The sequence below is a fragment of the Tachypleus tridentatus genome, chromosome 4 (assembly GCF_004210375.1).
Source record: "Tachypleus tridentatus isolate NWPU-2018 chromosome 4, ASM421037v1, whole genome shotgun sequence".
NCBI lineage: Eukaryota > Metazoa > Arthropoda > Merostomata > Xiphosura > Limulidae > Tachypleus > Tachypleus tridentatus.
The window spans coordinates 3,325,938-3,348,770 of NC_134828.1; the positions used below are offsets into that span (position 1 = coordinate 3,325,938).

General features: G+C 32.9%; 1 protein-coding gene across 1 annotated transcript in view; it reads left to right on the forward strand.

Annotated features, from left to right (window-relative positions):
• The first annotated feature begins 3,695 nt into the window (after positions 1-3,695).
• LOC143248456 (cystathionine gamma-lyase-like) overlaps positions 3,696-22,833 on the forward strand; it is a 32,816-nt gene continuing 13,678 nt past the window's right edge. The window contains exons 1-5 of the mRNA XM_076496834.1: positions 3,696-3,991; positions 5,887-5,968; positions 6,857-6,952; positions 10,097-10,206; positions 17,304-17,435. Of these exons, the coding sequence (XP_076352949.1) occupies positions 3,815-3,991; positions 5,887-5,968; positions 6,857-6,952; positions 10,097-10,206; positions 17,304-17,435 (597 nt within the window). The 5' untranslated portion in view covers positions 3,696-3,814. The remainder of the gene's footprint in view (positions 3,992-5,886; positions 5,969-6,856; positions 6,953-10,096; positions 10,207-17,303; positions 17,436-22,833) is intronic.

Sequence of the window (22,833 nt, forward strand, 5' to 3'; positions counted from 1 at the left end):
AGTTTCCATGAATTGTATCAACATGGAATGAGGTGGGTGGGTGACCTCCTCCCTTATGGCTTTCTTCATGTCATCCTGTATCACTGTGTTAAGGTGTGCAGTTTTGGTCTTTTTTTTAAAGAAATTAGTTACTTAGTTAGATAAGAGCATAACATTCCCTCCTTTTCTCATGTGATTCTGTGTCAAGTATGATATTGATTGATTAGGGAATAAAGAAAGGTATATGAAATGATATATATGTACGACCCTATATCTTTTTTCCTGAACAACACTTTTATTTTTTAGTAGATTGTACACCTACATTAACGACAAGTGTTTTTATTAGTTTTGTTACGTCAGCAGTGTGTGTTCAGAGTCTTGTACTTAACAGCAGAACAAACATGTCCTGGCCCCTAGTGACACAGCGATAAGCCTGCAGACTTTTGATGCTAGAAACCGGATTTCGATCCATCGTCTAGTTTTGTGCTTCACTACAAACAAACAAATATCAACGGTAACTTCGTACAGACCTGAATTATCATAGTGATTTATAAGAGTTGTATTGAAGCCGTGCAACTATAATTGCGTCATATTATATTTGGCTGACATCAGGAATTTAGGAGAAAATATGCAAGTGGTCTTTGGGGAAAAAAAAAATTGCAATCTGAGAAAACACGATGTGAAGACAAAAAAACGAAACTTATTTTCTGTGCAACCAAAGCCAAAGAAGGAAGAAGTTGGTGGCGCCCATCCAATTCTTTTTTTTTGAAGGTCAGACTCACATTGTAACAGCATGCCTTGGAAGTGTAACTGTAAAAGTTCAATGCTTTCTAGCCAGGTTAAGCTGAATGGATCAATATCAATGCCCAAAGTTTGTTTAAAATGCACCATCGTCAAACCTGCAGGTTATTAACTTACTGATGGTGATGCTGTCTCTCTGACTAATTTCTTCATATGATTACAGTAGTGCTCAAGATCTACTTTCTGATACCACTGCTGATGCAACATTTTCTTATGGTTCGGTGATAGAATCGTAAGTTGTATTGATTCATTGTTCAAAGTTCCGTTTCAACGAGAGTCACGCCATTGTGGATATGTTTCTTGCAACCGAATGTCGTAACGTTATATTTTTGTAAAAAGGAAACTTTCATTTTAACCACTAAATGGAAGTTTCCTTATGACGAATTCACACGACTGATTGGATGAAAATGATTTTTGTTAGGGACCGTCGAAAAAGTGAATTGTTTTTAGTTTCGCGTAAAGCTACTCGAGGACTATCTGCGCTAACCGTCCCTAATTTAGCAGCTACTCATCACCACCCACAGCTAACTCTTGGGTTACTTTTACTAACGAATACTGGGATTGACCGTCACGTCTGAAAAGGCGAGCATGTTTGGTGCGATGGTGGATGCGAACCCTCAGAATATGAGTCGCACGCCTTAACACACCCCGCTCTGCCGAGCCCGCAGAACTGAAAGCAAAAGAGTATACTTGACAAAACGTATCAGAAGCTCGTATTATGTAATTCTTCAAGTCTTAGCTGCACTGAAATATTCTCATCTTGTATCACGATTTCTACTCCAGTCACAGGTGCAGCTTCTTAATTAGACCAGTAATAAACAAAGTTTAGTATTTAATACTAAGAAACAAAACAATTGTATCAAAACGAGGATCAACTGTTATTAAACACAAAATAAATATTTTTTGCCTCCAAAAAATTGGCTATTTAGTCTTTATAATTATCTAAAAAATAAAATTACTAGAGAGTCACAGCTTCGCGGCAGTTTGAAGCTGTTTCAAATTAACATTAATCCCTCATCCTAGATCTTATCTGAATGGAGACAACTATTTCGGTTCAAGTTGCATAGTACAACTACGTGGTCCGTCAACGTAAAACTTACACATTCATATTAGTGAGAGGTCATAACGTAAGAAGACTGTTAAAATCTTATTTAGAGAGGGTAGGGCTGCTGAATGTTAGATAGGGTATACCTAAACCACCCTCATAGACACGACTCAGTTTTTCACTTCATGGTTTGAAGCCTGTTATATATTTACCCTTAAATGTACGTATACTACAGCGTGTTTTCTCAGTTGCTCTTGACAAAACAAAATGTCATTAATGTTTTCAATTGCATTCGTCACAGAGGTTGGACTTTTTAAACAAATACGTCTAAACTATTCACTTTCCGTTTACTGGGAAAATAATATTACAGAATAATAGTGTACGGTTAATTAAAGCCAAGCATTTTAAAAACGTGTTAGAAGTGATTATTTTTTCATCGATATCGCTACAAAATTATATTAGTATTATTATGAATTTCTGCATATGAGACTGGCGAATGGAAGTTGAGACTGATATCCCAATGCAATGTGGGTCCTATTTCCACAGTTATCTCCAAAACCTACGAGATATTTTATATATCACATTACAGCCTGCACTCTGGGGATCATTTTGATTTGTGCAAGTGTTTTTTACTGTTGTTTAGGTTTGTTTTTATTTATTAGAATATAATTATTCAGACGTTTGGATTTGTTGTTTTTAATGCAGTCCTTCCTATGATTCTGTTTTATTTTACTTGACAGTTGAGTATTAATCTTATATACATATGTATTGATTTGGTTTTATTCAGCGCGTATATTTCTTCGCAGTCAGGGCAACATATTAGTGTTTCCATAATGAATCTGTTAGCTTGTTGGTTTATAGCAAAGCTACTGTCCCTAATTTTGAACTGCCATCTCTTGAGCTACTCTTTCACAAACATAGTTTTTGATTTATTAAAGCTAGTAATAAATGACCTTATAACACCAAATTGTTGTTTTTATTTAATTAGACACTCAACATTTATTTCCAGTATTAATATGTCTTATACCCTACAGAAATTAAATAAAGGCTTGGGATTTACCACCATAAAATAACGTTCCACAGCAGAAAAACTGAAAATATTTGACGACACGTTTGGAACCGGGGCCCGGCATGGCCTAGCGCGTAAGGCGTGCGACTCGTAATCCGAGGGTCGCGGGTTCGCGCCCGCGTCGCTCTAAACATGCTCGCCCTCCCAGCCGTGGGGGTGTATAATGTGACGGTCAATCGTTGGTAAAGAGTAGCCCAAGAGTTGGCGGTGGGTGGTGATGACTAGCTGCCTTCCCTCTAGTCTTACACTGCTAAATTAGGGACGGCTAGCACAGATAGCCCTCGAGTAGCTTTGTTCAAAATTCCCAAACAAACAAACGTTTGGAACCGACTCTTGTGCCCTAGTGACACAGTGATATTGTGTAGTTCTGCGCTTTAATGGAAAATAAACTAATCGATCCGATTCGCAGTTTCTAAATTTCATAAACGAAAGTTTAAAAGGAAGAGGGGTAATTTTATTTTTTTTGGTTTCAAGTATTCGTAATATTACGCCTATTGTATTTTATATGGATCTCAGAATAACGTGAATTTTCAAACATTTTCGCGGACGTGTTAAAATTTGAAACACTTATACATAATAATCGAGTTTAGTACTAAATGAAACTACTGTGAATAAAATATTTTTATTATTTAACAACGATTAATTTTTGACTTATCCTTGTTATACTGCTGTTTCAGTTGTACAGGCATTTTTGAACTTTACTTGTGAAGGCATGACCACCGAATGTTTCTACGCACACTATGTAACACGCATGCGTTTTATCATCACCTAGAGTATATAACCAGTGTAAGACTAACACGTTACTATTTGTATCGGAGAGAGAGGTTTAGACAGGTATCCGTAAAGATAAGTATTAAAAAAAAAAAAATTTTCATAATCGTGCAACTTAGTAATTAGTTTCCCCGATTAATAAGCTAGAAATGGATTCTATGTCTAATGATGTGATCTCTGATAAATTCGGACGCTCTGAAGATGAACATTTTGCTACAAAAGCTATTCACGAAGGTCAAGATCCTGCCCAATGGACACATAGAGCCGTGGTGCCACCAATTTGTCCAGCAACCACATTTCAGCAGTTCGCTCCTGCAAAAGATGCGGTAAAACTGGCATACGTTTATTTCTGTATTAAAAAAGAAGAAAAGATGATAATGATAGAGTATACTACAACCCCTAATTCAACGTAGTATTCTTACATTTATTATATTTTCTTTAACTTAATTATTTTCCGTTCCAGTATATTTCAGCTTATTATTCTATATCTTAGCTGCACCTAATGTATTAATCAAGTTTTCACTTTAAGGGCTTGGCATGGTGTTTAACACAGCTCGAAATTTTTTGTGTCGCCGATTGTACTACTTGTTCTTCTAAGTTTGGTGGCGTTATATTGTAAAAGTCGATCGTATTATAATAATAATAATAGAAAATTAACCCAGAAGTTGGCAGTGGGTGCTGTAGTTCAGAAATAAAAATGCCTCTAGCCAATTTCATTAATTTTGCTTCAACGAAAAAAATTTTTGTTTCTTCTGCGGATCTGTCTTTCTAATACGACCTTGTCAGTTTAATTAGTTGTTTTCATATTTTACCTTAGAACATGATAATATTAACAGTGCTGTCGGATAAAGAAAGAACTGTTTATTAACCTCAGTTCTTGTAATTATTGGATAAACATGTTATATATATAATTTGCATTGTATTCAAGTGAATTCTAACGAATAATAATGAAACTTAAATGAGCAAAAGCAACTACTAAAATATAGTCTTTTATCTTTTTTTATTGTTATGATTACAAATTTCTGTTTCTTTATTTTTATTTCTATATGCATATTGTAAATTAATTGTTGTATTACATCACATATGAAACATTTATACTGCCATCTATCGGAAGTTATGATTATGCGACTTGGAAATGCATATATTTTTAAACGTTTAATTAAATAAAAGTACTTATTTGCATGGGCTATGAGTTTTTGTTTTTTCTCACACTTGATCCTAAAATTTTACCTTAAAATACTTAAACCTTAGAAATTAAGTTTGTATATCATAAAATTGAAGTATTGTATATTTGCAAAACTCTTAGTTCTAGTAGAAACGTAACTGCAATTTAATTTTTAAAGAACATTCCCGAAATTAAATTCATAAATAGCATTTTGTAAGTTTTGATTTCATCAGCAATTCGATCATATATGGCAGTTTTAATAATATGAAGTAAAAGAATTACAAGCATTTTTTTTTTTATTAATGTTGTTTTGTCAAATTTCACATAAGACTACTCAAGATAGGTTTCCCCTCTGAACTCAGCAGATAGCCTGATGTGGCTTTGCTGTAAGAGAACATACACATAATATTCAAGGGCTAATTGTACTAGCTGTCCCAATTTGTAGTCATAAACTACAAATTTACTCAAATTCTTATAACAAATCCCCAAAGTCCAGAACTGTTTTTTGTTTTGTTTTTTAACATACCACTGAGTCATGCTTAGGTGTTTTGTTTATTATTATGTTCTGAATAGCTTGTTTCACCATTGAGTATGATACATGACCTGCATGAGTTGTCTTGGAATGATTGATGGGTGACATGAATCCACAGGATAATAATCTGTCTCTATTGGTTTATTATGTTCAGAGAATGGCTGCTAAAATATCATGATATATTAAGAAAATAAAACAAATTTATCTTTAGTTAAAAAAAGTTACGAATTTTGTTAATGTCATTTAGAAACTCAAAATAATGACTGGTTCACACGGACGTTTTACATCAAGGTTTTATGGGATATGGAGATACAACAATGGAAGTAAATATTGAAGTATATAAATTTAAAGACAACTGACATCTGTCAATTATTTATATATTTTTATAATTATCTAACCTTTAATAAATGAATAAGATAAAATATTTTAAGTAAAGAAAATTATAAAATTATTATTATTTGCATGGTTTTTAAATATTTTCTTTTGTGTATGATAAAACTTATAAATTATTTTATATGCTGCAGGGGTTTGTGTATGGGAGAAGTGGTAATCCCACCAGAAATTGTCTTGAAACGTGCTTGGCTGCTTTAGAAGGTGGAAAATATGGTAATGCATGTTAACCCTTAAATTGTCAAATTAGTTGCATATCATTCATTACCAGTGAAACTTGTGGTGCATTATATTGAGTAATGTAATGTTTTTTACATTTTAGAACATTCAATGCAAAGATCTGTTAAAATTTATAAAGATATGGTATTCTGTGTATCTTTTCAGGACCCCCAGCTGTAATTAGTGGGTTTAATTTAAGTAGTTCTTAAATTTTTTGTGTAGTTTCTGTGTTATTAAAGACCCATAGCTAACAAAGTCATAAACTTGTAAGGAATTTGGTATACAAGTAATACAGAAAATGATAGGATTAAGTCGTTTGATTTTATATAAGTGTACATTATCAACTACAATATTTAATGTAAAACATTTGTGCTAGCACTGAAATTATTTTTACAATGCTTATAACATTTTGAATTTGCAGAAAAATCTTTCAATATCTTACATTAACTAATTACTTAATTTTAACACCTCAGTTTTTAACCAATTACTTAATTTTAACACCACAGTTCTTAACCAATTACTTAATTTTAAACACCACAGTTCTTAACCAATTACTTAATTTTAAACACCACAGTTCTTACACACTTCTTTAATAAGAACTTAGATTGATATTTTAATGATAATTCTTTTATGGTTAAAAAATACTATCAGATGCAGTAACTTTATTAACAATATTTTATTTTCATGTATATGATAAAATTGTGTGTATTTAGGACCTATTTATATTTTATATATTTATATTTTGTGAAATAAGCATAAGAGATGTGTAGTTATAACTAATAAATTAATGGATGAAAAGTTTGAAACTGTTAACTTATAAATAGTAAAAGCTAACTATATGACCTTCAGGGTAAAAGATTTTGATTACATATGTTTTATATTTAGCGCTGAGCTTTGCCTCGGGATTGGCAACTACTCTTTCAATAACTCATCTCTTAAGTAGCGGAGATCACGTCATTTGCTTCGATGATGTTTATGGAGGTATGTGTCATTTTGTCCAGCTTAGCAAATGCAATTTTTTATTATTTTAAAACCCCAAAACCACACTATGAGCTATCTGTGCTCAGCCAACAGGTATTGAAACTTGTTTTTTAGCCTTAGCAAACAAAGATAATATTCCACTTAGTAGCTTCTGTAATGATCAGAACTTGAGACATGGTATTTGAATCAGAATACTAGCTGAAGGTGTTTAATCAGAATTTTGATTACCTTATTCACCATTGTTAGGTGAAAGTTGTTTGTTTGAAACTAAAAAAAACATTTAGTGTTTTAACATTCTTATGTTTTATTAAAATCTATTAACTATGGTTTAATGTACATCCTTCAGACTTGTGTCTTTTATACTGATAGTAAACAAATAGTTAATCATATTTGTTAAAATCTCCATTATTTATACACAAATAGTTAATCATATTTGTTAAAATCTCCATTATTTATACACAAATAGTTAATCATATTTGTTAAAATCTCCATTATTTATACACAAATAGTTAATCATATTTGTTAAAATCTCCATTATTTATACACAAATAGTTAATCATATTTGTTAAAATCTCCATTATTTATACACAAATAGTTAATCATATTTGTTAAAATCTCCATTATTTATACACAAATAGTTAATCATATTTGTTAAAATCTCCATTATTTATACACAAATAGTTAATCATATTTGTTAAAATCTCCATTATTTATACACAAATAGTTAATCATATTTGTTAAAATCTCCATTATTTATACACAAATAGTTAATCATATTTGTTAAAATCTCCATTATTTATACACAAATAGTTAATCATATTTGTTAAAATCTCCATTATTTATACACAAATAGTTAATCATATATGTTAAAATCTCCATTATTTATACACAAATAGTTAATCATATATGTTAAAATCTCCATTATTTATACACAAATAGTTAATCATATATGTTAAAATCTCCATTATTTATACACAAATAGTTAATCATATATGTTAAAATCTCCATTATTTATACACAAATAGTTAATCATATATGTTAAAATCTCCATTATTTATACACAAATAGTTAATCATATATGTTAAAATCTCCATTATTTATACACAAATAGTTAAATATTTGTTAAAATCTCCATTATTTATACACAAATAGTTAATATATTTGTTAAAATCTCCATTATTTATACACAAATAGTTAATCATATTTGTTAAAATCTCCATTATTTATACACAAATAGTTAATCATATATGTTAAAATCTCCATTATTTATACACAAATAGTTAATCATATATGTTAAAATCTCCATTATTTATACACAAATAGTTAATCATATATGTTAAAATCTCCATTATTTATACACAAATAGTTAATCATATATGTTAAAATCTCCATTATTTATACACAAATAGTTAATCATATATGTTAAAATCTCCATTATTTATACACAAATAGTTAATCATATATGTTAAAATCTCCATTATTTATACACAAATAGTTAATCATATATGTTAAAATCTCCATTATTTATACACAAATAGTTAATCATATATGTTAAAATCTCCATTATTTATACACAAATAGTTAATCATATATGTTAAAATCTCCATTATTTATACACAAATAGTTAATCATATATGTTAAAATCTCCATTATTTATACACAAATAGTTAATCATATATGTTAAAATCTCCATTATTTATACACAAATAGTTAATCATATATGTTAAAATCTCCATTATTTATACACAAATAGTTAATCATATATGTTAAAATCTCCATTATTTATACACAAATAGTTAATCATATATATGTTAAAATCTCCATTATTTATACACAAATAGTTAATCATATATGTTAAAATCTCCATTATTTATACACAAATAGTTAATCATATATGTTAAAATCTCCATTATTTATACACAAATAGTTAATCATATATGTTAAAATCTCCATTATTTATACACAAATAGTTAATCATATATGTTAAAATCTCCATTATTTATACACAAATAGTTAATCATATATGTTAAAATCTCCATTATTTATACACAAATAGTTAATCATATATGTTAAAATCTCCATTATTTATACACAAATAGTTAATCATATATGTTAAAATCTCCATTATTTATACACAAATAGTTAATCATATATGTTAAAATCTCCATTATTTATACACAAATAGTTAATCATATGTTAAAATCTCCATTATTTATACAAAATAGTTAATCATATATGTTAAAATCTCCATTATTTATACACAAATAGTTAATCATATATGTTAAAATCTCCATTATTTATACACAAATAGTTAATCATATATGTTAAAATCTCCATTATTTATACACAAATAGTTAATCATATATGTTAAAATCTCCATTATTTATACACAAATAGTTAATCATATATGTTAAAATCTCCATTATTTATACACAAATAGTTAATCATATTTGTTAAAATCTCCATTATTTATACACAAATAGTTAATCATATTTGTTAAAATCTCCATTATTTATACACAAATAGTTAATCATATATGTTAAAATCTCCATTATTTATACACAAATAGTTAATCATATATGTTAAAATCTCCATTATTTATACACAAATAGTTAATCATATTTGTTAAAATCTCCATTATTTATGTTTTGTTTAGAATACTTAGTCAATAAAATCCTCTCAGGTCCTACCTGACGGTTAGAAAAATGACAAGTATGCATAATTTAATCAAAATTTACTAAAGCTCTAAGAAGTAAATTTTTAATGCGTTACTGTTTGTCGTAAAAACTTTTCCTCTAAAAAAAATAAAAAAAAGTATATATTCATATATGGGACAAATGTATCCTGTTGTATTTGATCATATTTTAATAATCTCTCTCTCTCTCTCTCTCTCTCTCTTGCTCTATCTATCTCTTTCTTTCTTTTGTGGTTTAACAGGTGCAGCAGCTTTTGTTGTGCACGTTTCTTTATTTCAAGAAGTCTTTGTACTCAGTTGTTCACCCCCTGCCCTCCAGAAGAAATAAAAACATTAATTTTATGAAAAGAATTTACAAGCATTGTTGTGGTTAAGATTTTTTTTATAAAATGTTTATTTTTACTAGAATAACATATGCTTAGTAAATTGTCTTTCAAACTGTATAACAGGTACAAACAGATATTTCAGAACTTGTGCAAGTAAGATGGGAGTGGAGGTATCTTTTGTAGATGCCACAGACCCTGTCAATGTGAAGAAAGCTTTTAGAAATAATACTAAGGTATGCTTGAATATTGTTGTTTTTAAATAGTGGTATTGCAAATGTAGAATAAAATTTGATATATATATTTGGTCACGTATCTTGTTACTAAGCCTTGTATTGTCATGTTTTGTTTTTTTTGTTTATAAAGAAAAGCATTCACTTTCAATATATTGTATTAAAAAAAGTTATTTATGTCCATAAAAATCACTTTAGAAGTATATACTATGTCTTGCATGTTTTGCCATTTATCAAATTTATGTAAAACCACTTTCTTTGTATTAACTCATTATCCCTCTTTTCATGATAATTTCATCTAATACCTATGAAGTCTACTGTTTTAAAATATGTGATAATTCTTACTAGTTCCATTTTATAAATAACTCGTACATAACTATACTCCTATTGAAGTTAAATGTACATAGCCTCAGCATTGGTGGATTGCAAACATATTAATGATACCAACACTAAACAGTCTCTTATATCTGACAATAAGCTCCTCTTCAAGAGAAATATTTATAGTATTTTTTCACTATGTGTGAGACTTTGTGGTTCATATACAAAATTTTGTCATATAGTCTACACCAACGTTTGCAGTTCTTTTGTCAGTCTCTTCTAATGTAGGACTTTCCTTATTTTGATCTCATGTTATCTGGAGTTTGTATTTCCTACTCTATCTGTATACTGAAACAGCAGATGTAGCTCCTCATTTTCCTTGTTATTTATGTGGTGGGTGAGTTTGGAGTTTGTATTTCCTAATGTATCTGTATACTGAAACAGCAGATGTAGCTCCTCATTTTCCTTGTTATCTATGTGGTGGGTGAGTCTGGAGTTTGTATTTCCTAATCTATCTGTATACTGAAACAGTAGATGTAGTTCCTCATTCTTCTTCTTATCTATGTGGTGGGTGAGTTTGGAGTTTGTATTTCCTAATGTATCTGTATACTGAAACAGTAGATGTAGTTCCTCATTCTTCTTATCTATGTGGTGGGTGAGTTTGGAGTTTGTATTTCCTAATGTATCTGTATACTGAAACAGTAGATGTAGTTCCTCATTCTTCTTCTTATCTATGTGGTGGGTGAGTTTGGAGTTTGTATTTCCTAATCTATCTGTATACTGAAACAGTAGATGTAGTTCCTCATTCTTCTTCTTATCTATGTGGTGGGTGAGTTTGGAGCTTGTATTTCCTAATGTATCTGTATACTGAAACAGTAGACGTAGTTCCTCATTCTTCTTCTTATCTATGTGGTGGGTGAGTTTGGAGTTTGTATTTCCTAATGTATCTGTATACTGAAACAGTAGATGTAGTTCCTCATTCTTCTTCTTATCTATGTGGTGGGTGAGTTTGAGTTTGTATTTCCTAATGTATCTGTATACTGAAACAGTAGACGTAGTTCCTCATTCTTCTTCTTATCTATGTGGTGGGTGAGTTTGGAGTTTGTATTTCCTAATGTATCTGTATACTGAAACAGTAGATGTAGCTCCTCATTCTTCTTCTTATCTATGTGGTGGGTGAGTTTGGAGTTTGTATTTCCTAATGTATCTGTATACTGAAACAGTAGATGTAGTTCCTCATTCTCCTTATCTGTCTGGGTGGGTGAGTTTGGAGTTTGTATTTCCTAATGTATCTGTATACTGAAACAGTAGATGTAGCTCCTCATTCTTCTTCTTATTTATGTGGTGGGTGAGTTTGGAGTTTGTATTTCCTAATCTATCTGTATACTGAAACAGTAGATGTAGTTCCTCATTCTCCTTATCTGTCTGGGTGGGTGAGTTTGGAGTTTGTATTTCCTAATCTATCTGTATACTGAAACAGTAGATGTAATTCCTCATTCTTCTTCTTATCTATGTGGTGGGTGAGTTTGGAGTTTGTATTTCCTAATGTATCTGTATACTGAAACAGTAGATGTAATTCCTCATTCTTCTTCTTATCTATGTGGTGGGTGAGTTTGGAGTTTGTATTTCCTAATGTATCTGTATACTGAAACAGTAGATGTAATTCCTCATTCTTCTTCTTATCTATGTGGTGGGTGAGTTTGGAGTTTGTATTTCCTAATGTATCTGTATACTGAAACAGTAGATGTAGTTCCTCATTCTCCTTATCTGTCTGGGTGGGTGAGTTTGGAGTTTGTATTTCCTAATCTATCTGTATACTGAAACAGTAGACGTAGTTCCTCATTCTTCTTCTTATCTATGTGGTGGGTGAGTTTGGAGTTTGTATTTCCTAATGTATCTGTATACTGAAACAGTAGATGTAATTCCTCATTCTTCTTCTTATCTATGTGGTGGGTGAGTTTGGAGTTTGTATTTCCTAATGTATCTGTATACTGAAACAGTAGACGTAGTTCCTCATTTTCCTTGTTATTTATGTGGTGGGTGAGTTTGGAGTTTGTATTTCCTAATCTATCTGTATACTGAAACAGTAGACGTAGTTCCTCATTCTTCTTCTTATCTATGTGGTGGGTGAGTTTGGAGTTTGTATTTCCTAATCTATCTGTATACTGAAACAGTAGATGTAGTTCCTCATTCTTCTTATCTGTCTGGGTGGGTGAGTTTGGAGTTTGTATTTCCTAATGTATCTGTATACTGAAACAGTAGATGTAGTTCCTCATTCTTCTTCTTATCTATGTGGTGGGTGAGTTTGGAGTTTGTATTTCCTAATGTATCTGTATACTGAAACAGTAGACGTAGTTCCTCATTCTTCTTCTTATCTATGTGGTGGGTGAGTTTGGAGTTTGTATTTCCTAATCTATCTGTATACTGAAACAGTAGACGTAGTTCCTCATTCTTCTTCTTATCTATGTGGTGGGTGAGTTTGGAGTTTGTATTTCCTAATCTATCTGTATACTGAAACAGTAGACGTAGTTCCTCATTCTTCTTATCTGTCTGGGTGGGTGAGTTTGGAGTTTGTATTTCCTAATGTATCTGTATACTGAAACAGTAGATGTAGTTCCTCATTCTTCTTCTTATCTATGTGGTGGGTGAGTTTGGAGTTTGTATTTCCTAATGTATCTGTATACTGAAACAGTAGATGTAGTTCCTCATTCTTCTTCTTATCTATGTGGTGGGTGAGTTTGGAGTTTGTATTTCCTAATCTATCTGTATACTGAAACAGTAGATGTAGTTCCTCATTCTTCTTCTTATCTATGTGGTGGGTGAGTTTGGAGTTTGTATTTCCTAATCTATCTGTATACTGAAACAGTAGATGTAGTTCCTCATTCTTCTTCTTATCTATGTGGTGGGTGAGTTTGGAGTTTGTATTTCCTAATCTATCTGTATACTGAAACAGTAGATGTAGTTCCTCATTCTTCTTCTTATCTATGTGGTGGGTGAGTTTGGAGTTTGTATTTCCTAATGTATCTGTATACTGAAACAGTAGATGTAGTTCCTCATTCTTCTTCTTATCTATGTGGTGGGTGAGTTTGGAGTTTGTATTTCCTAATCTATCTGTATACTGAAACAGTAGATGTAGTTCCTCATTCTTCTTCTTATCTGTGTGGGTGGGTGAGTTTGGAGTTTGTATTTCCTAATCTATCTGTATACTGAAACAGTAGACGTAGTTCCTCATTCTTCTTCTTATCTATGTGGTGGGTGAGTTTGGAGTTTGTATTTCCTAATCTATCTGTATACTGAAACAGTAGACGTAGTTCCTCATTTTCCTTGTTATTTATGTGGTGGGTGAGTTTGGAGTTTGTATTTCCTAATCTATCTGTATACTGAAACAGTAGACGTAGTTCCTCATTCTTCTTCTTATCTATGTGGTGGGTGAGTTTGGAGTTTGTATTTCCTAATGTATCTGTATACTGAAACAGTAGACGTAGCTCCTCATTCTTCTTCTTATCTATGTGGTGGGTGAGATTGGAGTTTGTATTTCCTAATCTATCTGTATACTGAAACAGTAGACGTAGTTCCTCATTCATCCTCCCCAATGCCACCTTGGCTACCTTCCTTCTGGGTATTGTCCTCTGACAGATGTTATATGACCTACAGAATTTACTTACGTCACTGACTTCTGGCCAATGGAAGTTGCTTGTGATTCTGTCTGCCTTCCTTGGTGTCATCCCACAATTAATACATGAGCCAACTTCATCACTTGGGTCTAATATTGTGTTGGTAATGTGATCTGTTTAACTTTCCCAATAGACTGCCTTGGTAAATCTGGTATATCACTCCCTTCTGGTCCACTATATATATGTCTCCTCTTTCTCTTGTGTTCAACATTCTCCTGGATATTGTCCCAATGTTTCTTGTGTGCTTCATTCAATTTCTGCAAACCTACATTCAGGATGTTGCCTTTTGACCCTTGCAGGGGCTTGATGTCTTGTTTTCCCTTCTTTTTTGAAACCCTTATAATGACTCCAGAGGTTTCATCAATCTTCTTTCTAATTCCTCTAAATGTTTACTACTTGGTATATTTCCAATCACCAAGTCATATATTGTTGCCTTCATACACATGGCCCCAAGGTCTCCTACATAATATGGTGTATTCACCTATATATTTGCAATGGGAAACTTCCACACTGTCCTGTCAGTTATCACACACAGACATACCTCACCTGTCATCACACACTAGATTGGTTCTCATTACTGCAGCTGGTATCTTGTAGGACCTTCACTTTCTTGTTCCTAACACATCCTTAACTTACTAGTATCTTGTTTATCAAACTCTTCTTTCTCTCTAGTTCTTGTTTCACAAACTTAACTCTTTTAAACTGAGATGCTCTATCCATTTATTAAAATTTGACATGGTTCATAGCATGATTGTAATCTTCACACTATTTGCAATACAGTGTACAGTTGTGTACATAGGCCTACAAATTTTCACTATTCACCACTGTATAATCCTGGCCGTGGCTTACCAAATAGTTCTACAGTAGCTGTCTGTAATTTGTTAGTGATAAATTTGGCAATAAACAAACAGCACGCACCCCACTTGTTTTTCAAATAATACATGCATGTGCATGCACACACAAAACAAGTTAAACATGTGTACAAAAAGTCTTTACACTATGGAGATCGTGGCTGTATCTTGTACAAAAAGTCTTTACGCTATGGAGATCGTGGCTGTATCTTGTACAAAAAGTCCTTACGCTATGGAGATCGTGGCTGTATCTTGTACAAAAAGTCCTTACACTATGGAGATCGTGGCTGTATCGTAGACTTGCATTTCTTTTTTTTCTTTGTCAAAAGTCCAGCTAGGCCAATTCAATTGATTTAGAATTCAGTTGAACTATTTTTCACTTTTTTAATCTCAGTAGTATCCATCTGTAATTCAATCCTGTTGTCACAGGAATTGCTGGAGTTGTATCCTGAAATCCAATAAATTTTCTGCCTTTCATTAAAGTCCACAGTTTTCAAACTTTTAATCTCACTATAACATATTAACTGTTAGGCCTTTCATTCTCATGACACTTTGTTTTGAACTTTTTACTAATTTAACTTCTCTTTCACATGACTTTACTTTTTCTCTCTTTTTGCTTGTTTAGTAACTACTACTTATATATCTATCATTTAGGTCTTCCAGAAATCTCCATAACCTCAACATCAATGAATACAAACACAAAATTAATGATCTACACTGAAGTCTTTTACATCTGACAAACATCTAATCTTTGACCACCTTTAAAAATCCCAAGGAAAATATTGTTTGGTCCTGGTGCTTTATCCATTTTTAATATCTTAATCATTTTGTAAAGTAATATCATCATATATCAAATCAATATTAATATATCACATAGAGTGCTGAAGGTATAGAATATTGTTAATGTTATCTTTTCTTAAAATGAAAGAGAAGAAATCATTTAAAAGTGCAGCTTTTTAACAAACATCTTGTCATCAGCATCTTTTAATGGTCCAGTCTCCATGTTATGTCATTTTACCTTTAAACACTTAAAACTATCATTGCTGGTAGTTTATCAACTAGGTCTTCTAATTGGTAATAGCCATGTTAAAGTAGCCCTTGCAGAAATCAGGTCACCAGGTGTGTCAATCTGGCACAGATAACCCTAGTGCTTTATTTGTTAGAGCTAAAACCAACCATCTTTTGACAACCAAATATTTACATTGGTCAGTAGAATACCTCACATGAAATAATACATTCAGACCCAAATTGTCTTCAAGAAAAACTTTATCTTCAACATGACTATTGATTATGGTGACCTCTATTTCTGCAGTTAAGTTATTCTAAAGAAAAATAATTAAAAACGTTTGTAACAACCATTTAAAAACATTTATTGTAAGTGTATGATTAAAATTAATAGAATGTGTAGTTACTATTCATGAAATATTTGTGTTTTGTAAGTTGTGAAGAATTTAGAAATTGAAACGTATTCTTTGGAGAAAAACTGCATTAAGGTTTTGGCCACTAGATGTGAAAATCCTTTTTAAGGTTGTTTTAAACTGTTACTGAATTACTGCGTTCAAAATGGCACTGGTATGAAACATGATGAATAGATGTATACAAGGAGGATTTGACCTTTTTAGTGTTATCTGTCCAAGTACAAATAGCAGATAAATGTTGAGAGAGAATAAATCTTGAATACTTTGAAGATTTAGAAATACAACTGTAGTTTTATTTGTTGTTATCCTCGAGAATCATTTTGTTTTTCCTAGTTTAAAAGATGAATGTTTTCCTGCATTCACTTGTGCATTATAACTATCACAGCAGTGTTGAATATAACCAATTGGTGTCTTTCATCTGGTCAGTGGGTAAATCATCTCATAATTTACTTGTGTATTATAACTATCACAGCAGTGTTGAATATAACCAATTAGTGTTTTTCATGTGGTCAGTGGGTAAATCATCTCATAATTTACTTGTGGCTTTTCATTCCATTAAAACCTAAGTATATATATTTCGTGTTTTACCGTATTCCCCTAAACATTTTGCTGTGGGTTTATTTTACTCTGGATTTTACTGAAAACTAAATCTATGTTATTCATTAATTCTTTTACTAACTGCTAGAATATTCAAGATTGTTTCATGTATAAAACTGACCAATTAAGTTTTAAATGGCCCAAGATTTTCACATGTATAAAAGGCATGTATGCTGGATAACACACAATTATCTGTATAATTACATGAAACTAAGAGTACATAGAACCATGTTTCTTAACAGATAGTATGGATGGAAACCCCTACAAACCCAACTATGAAATTAGTTGATATTCGAGCAGTGTCTGAAATTGTCAGAGAACATCCTGGAGCATTAATGGTTGTGGACAATACCTTCATGTCTTCCTACTTCCAGGTAAAACACCTTGTTCACCTTCCAGTTAGAAATTTATTTACTTGTACATTAATAATTTAGTGTTGTTGGGAAATGGAGAACTTGTGTTTATTATATGTTAACAGTCCCATTTTATTCTTGATAATTGGATATTTTCAGTTTTATCTGAATAATAAAAGGGTGTAAAACCTTTTTCTGGTTATGATAAAGTGTAGCACTCTTAGATTAAAATTAGCAATGATAGGCTATAGTCAAATCAAAACATACTAAAATATTTACTAAGGATTACATTTGTTTTATTTGTTTCAGTATAGCTGTGTACCTCTTAGTGTATAATAGTTTTAACAAGTACTAACAATTCTTAATTCAAGTGCATTTTTCTAGTACTGTGCTACTTGTGTAAGTGGGTATATAAAACTATTATGAACAAGGATCCTTTCCTCCAAATATAAATATAAAATCCAACATTGTATAAATTAGTAAAATGTCTGTTTCTGAACACGACGTGAAAATGTAACACAGGGTTGATACATTTGTATTAAATACATTTTGTTGTTTCTTAGAAGCAAAACTTTTATATGCTCAGTTCAGTTTCAGTAAATGTTATTTAAGTACCTGAAAATCTTATTATTAGAATCTTCATTGTTACTGCTGTTAAAATAGGACAAGTTTACAAAATACTACAATAATAAATTGAGAATTCATATTTATTCAATTTATAAAATATTTTTAACTTACTTTAATTGTTTAGTATTTTCCACCAAATCGAAACTGAACTTGCAACATAATACTTATTTTTAACTTTTTCTACATTTCACAATTATCTTTTTTTATATAAAAGTAACTTGAACAAGCACTTCTTAGTTTTTCTGAGAGCATGCTTTGTTGGGATTTTCCACGGCAGAAATATATTTTGTGTACGATGTATCAACAACGAACATTCACTTTTTTTTTTTCCCCTAGTTTTTTGAACCCTAGAACAGTTTAATTTAAAAGTAAACAAACATGTGTGATCCCGATAGATATTTACTGAATTCTTGCTTATTATTAACAATAAGCATCATTTGTTGGATTCTAACAACAGAAACATGACAGAAAATTAACAGATGAGTAAAAATGTTGATGAATCAACACCTATCTTTGTCCCTTATAGCCCCTGCTAGTACAGCGGTATGTCTCCGGATTCACAATGCTAAAATCAGGAGTTCAATTTCCCTCGGTGGGCTCAGCAGATAGCCCAATGTGGCGATAAAACAGTGTCCCTTATATACATTCCACCAAACCCCAAGATCCACATCCTTTGGTTCCAGGTACAAGCATTTCCTCAGATCCATCTTCCTTTCTCACCCCAAGATGCAAAACAATCATTCACGTCCTCAGTCTCTGGAATCCCCTTCCAACAGCAAAGACCTGCCCAATCAATCCAGGGCAGGATCCATGGAGGTCAATAGACCTCCCTTGAATAAGGAAAATAAGAAAAAAAAGATGTGGCCATAAACAGAAGGGTTCTCCACCCAAATCACCTACACGCACGTAAATAAAAATGGCCATCCTAATAAAATATCACTCTGTATGGCATATGCTCTCTGATCACAACCTTTCTCTTTTTAATACTGGTTTTTCTACTTATTTTCATGTACCTAGTCAGTCCTTTACTACTATTGATCTCTCAATTTGCTCCCCTTGATTATTTTCCCATTTTCATGGAGGGTTGACAATAATCCATGAGGCAGTGATCATTTATCTATAATCTTGAGAGAGACTGGCCGTGGTCGACGCCACCCAACCCGTGTATGTTGGAAGCTGGATCAGGCAAACTGGCCCTCTTTCAATGCTCTTGCAGAACTTGATCCTGCTATTGTCTTAAGCCATCAATAGACAACTGTGTGGCAGCAGTAACTGACTGTTTTATACAAGCAGCTGCTCAATGTATTCCTAAAACCTCGACACGTTTTCCACTATATCCTCGTCCATGGTGGAATACTGCCTGCCACATAGCACAGAAGTCTTAAAAACGAGCCTGGGTTACTTTCCATAGATATCCCACACTCTTGAACTGCATTGCTTTCCAATGGGACTGTGCACATGCAAGATGGGTAAGATGCCAAAGCCAGAAGGAATCTTGGATTAAGTTCACAGCCAGCTTATTTACTACCAGTTACAAAGTCATGTGGGACAAGATTCAAAAGGTCAGTGGGCAATAGAATTCTGTCTCCCTCTCAATTATGCTCTCTGATTGCCAGGAAATAGTTGCTACCCAGAGCATTTCCAGTACACCTGGTGAAAAGCTTTTGCCAGGTATCTAGCACTTTTGCTTCTTCTTCCACCTTAGCCATCAAGACTCGGGTAGAGTGATCACCTCTTTCCTTTCGAACTGTCTCTATGACTATAATCCTCCCTTTAAACTGGTGGAACTCAAACTGGACCTTCATAGGTCTGGCAGTACATTGGTTGGACCTGATGATATACACTGAGATGCTGTGCCATCTGCTTCTCTTGCTATTCTTCTGATTGTTTCTAATGAGATCTAGCAGGAGAATATTTTTCCTGATGCCTGGTGCCAGGCTATTGTCCTACCTTTTTCCAAGCCTGGGAAATATCACAAGATTCCTTGAAAATACCATCCAATTGCTTTGACGAGCTGTCTCTGTAAGCCCTCAGAGAGGATGATTAACACTCATCTTGTTTGGTTCCTCAAATCAAACAATTTCCTCTTGCCCACCCAGTGTGGGTTCTGACAACAGCACCCACCGTAGACTACCTGATTCAACTTAAAACATCAATCAGAAAAGCCTTTCTCAAATGACATCTTTTATCAATATTCTTTGACATTGAGAAGGCTTATGATACAACATGGAGGTTTGGCATTTTGTGAGACCTCCATATATATATTTGTTACATGGCCATTTGCCCATTTTTATTAATTTTTTAATGGACAGGAGGTTCAGAGTTCTTTTGGGTTCGACACTTTCCCGTTTTTTTTTCTACAAGAACTTTGAATCCCTCAGGGCTGTGTTTTGAGTGTCCCAGTTTTCCACTTCCCTTCATCATAAACTGACCACAGCAAATGGCTTTAACTTTTCTCTCTCTAAAACCGTCTACATGCACTTTTGCTGCCAATGGGGTATTTACCCAGATCCTGAACTCTGTATCAGTGAAGTCATGTTGCCTGTGGTCCCTGAGACAATGTTCTTGGGGCTTATCTTTGACCATAAGCTGACCTTTATACCACACATCAAGCAGCTACGGATCAAATGTACAAAAGCACTGAACATCTTCTGTTTCCTTTCTTTCACCACATCAGGAGTGGATCGATGTTCTATGCTAAAGATATATCGTGTTCTTGTTCAATCGAAACTCAACTATGGATCACTAGTCTGACTCTGCCAGACCATTGGCCTTAAAGATGCTGACCCTATTCATCATCAAGGACTTTGGTTCTGCACTTCCCTAGTTCAGAGTTTATGCAGAGAGTCTTATGAACCTTCTTTGCACCTCTGCCATTTGCAATTGTCTTTACTATATGCTTCAAAACTGTTTCTTATCAAAACATCCCATCTGGAGTTGTTTTCCTTCCTCAGTGGGCCTTACTTTTTAAAAACAGACCATCTGCCTTTACTCCTTTTGGTCTTCATATCTAGATGCAGTTGAATGAATTGGGTCTGTCCTTGGATAACATTGCTGTATCAACTGGTCAGCCCATCCCACCATGGCTTCTTACAGTCCCCAATTGTGATCTATCTTTAAGTCATCTGAGAAAAGCAGACACTCCTGATTGGAAATACTGTCTGCTATTTGCTGAACATCTTTCAAACCATCCTTCCATTCTTATTTATACAGATGGTTTAAAATCAGGTGACTGTGTGAGCTCTGCCATGGTTTGTTATGGTTCGGTGGTTGCATGCAGAATCCCCTCTACAGCTTCTGTGTTCACTGCTGAACTGTTTGCCATTTCTCTTGTCTTGGATCACATAGAAGCCGAGCAGTACTGAAACTGCACTATTTATATTGACTCGCTTAGTTCTCTACTGGCCCTGGAATCGCTTCATTTTGATTCACACCCGTCTTGCTGATATTCAAAACCGACTTGCCCATTCCTCTCTAACATCTACTTCTATCCGGTTTTTCTGGATACCGGGCCACGTTGATATTCGCAGGAATGATCTCACTGACACTGCAGCTAAGTCTCTCTACTCTGGCACTATCACCACTGTGCCTGTTCCATACATGGACTTTGGTCCTGTATTCAAGGCTCGGCTCCATGCCAGCTAGCAGTAGACTTGGAATGAGCAACGTGAAAACAAGCTTTTCCAAATAAAACCCTGTATTGGACTTTGGCCATCTTGCTTCCATAAGGATCAGAAAGAGGAAGTTGTTCGAACTAGACTATGCACTGATCACAGTTATTTAACTCATTGTTTTCTTTTATCTGGAACTGATGCACCAGTGTGTAGTTTGTGTTACACTCAGATCACAATAAGCCACATTTTACTTTCTTGTCATCGTTAAGATTTACAACAACGGCACCATTTTAAACATGTTCTGTCCCAAGGTTTGTCCATAACATTAGACAGTGTTATTAGTGATGGTGACACTGTCCACCGTGGTAGTGTTTTTAGTTTTTTAAATGCCATTAATCTTCTTAATGCCATTTAAGTTTTTAATTTATACATTAGACCTTTTTAAGAATGAAAGTCCATCTTGTTCAATTTTAAATTAGAAAATGGCCTTTCCAGTCCTGGTTTCGAGTTATTTGATATTATGGCCAACTTCAGGTGACTAACGTTGCTCTTTGAACCACTCGTTAGTCATTCTGATGAGTTATTATTAAAATTTTGCTACAAGTCTTTTAAAACATTTATTACTTTGAAAATGCCCATAACATGAAATAACTTGGAACCAGGACTAGAAAGGCCAACTTCAGGTGATTACCAGTGGTTTTTGTTCTTACTTGTTAGTCTTCCTGATGAGTTATGATAATTAGTTACACTACAGAAAGTCCTTGTATTGTAACTGTAGTTTTTCTCTTACTTCATCAGACTAAATGTAAATGTTGGTTTTATACTATCTATATATATTTTTGAAAGTTTGTTTTGTTTTACCTTAATTTCCTTTTATGAATTTTACTAAATTTACTTTTAATTTTTTACTGGATGTTTGAGACAGATAGGCCTAGCTAGCTTTGTGCCATACAACACTAAATCAAACAACCAACCAATCAAACTTTCATTACGTACTGTTTCCAAAGTCATGCTTCTTTAATAACCTATCATATCACAAGGAATGCTTTCAGAGGTGAAGTTGTATTGCATCTCTCCTGATACAGTTCTCTGGATCATTAATATTTTGAATAACAGCTTCTCAGTGTATGGAATTCTCACAATGTTTAACACAATCTGATTAAAACCTTGTCATGGCT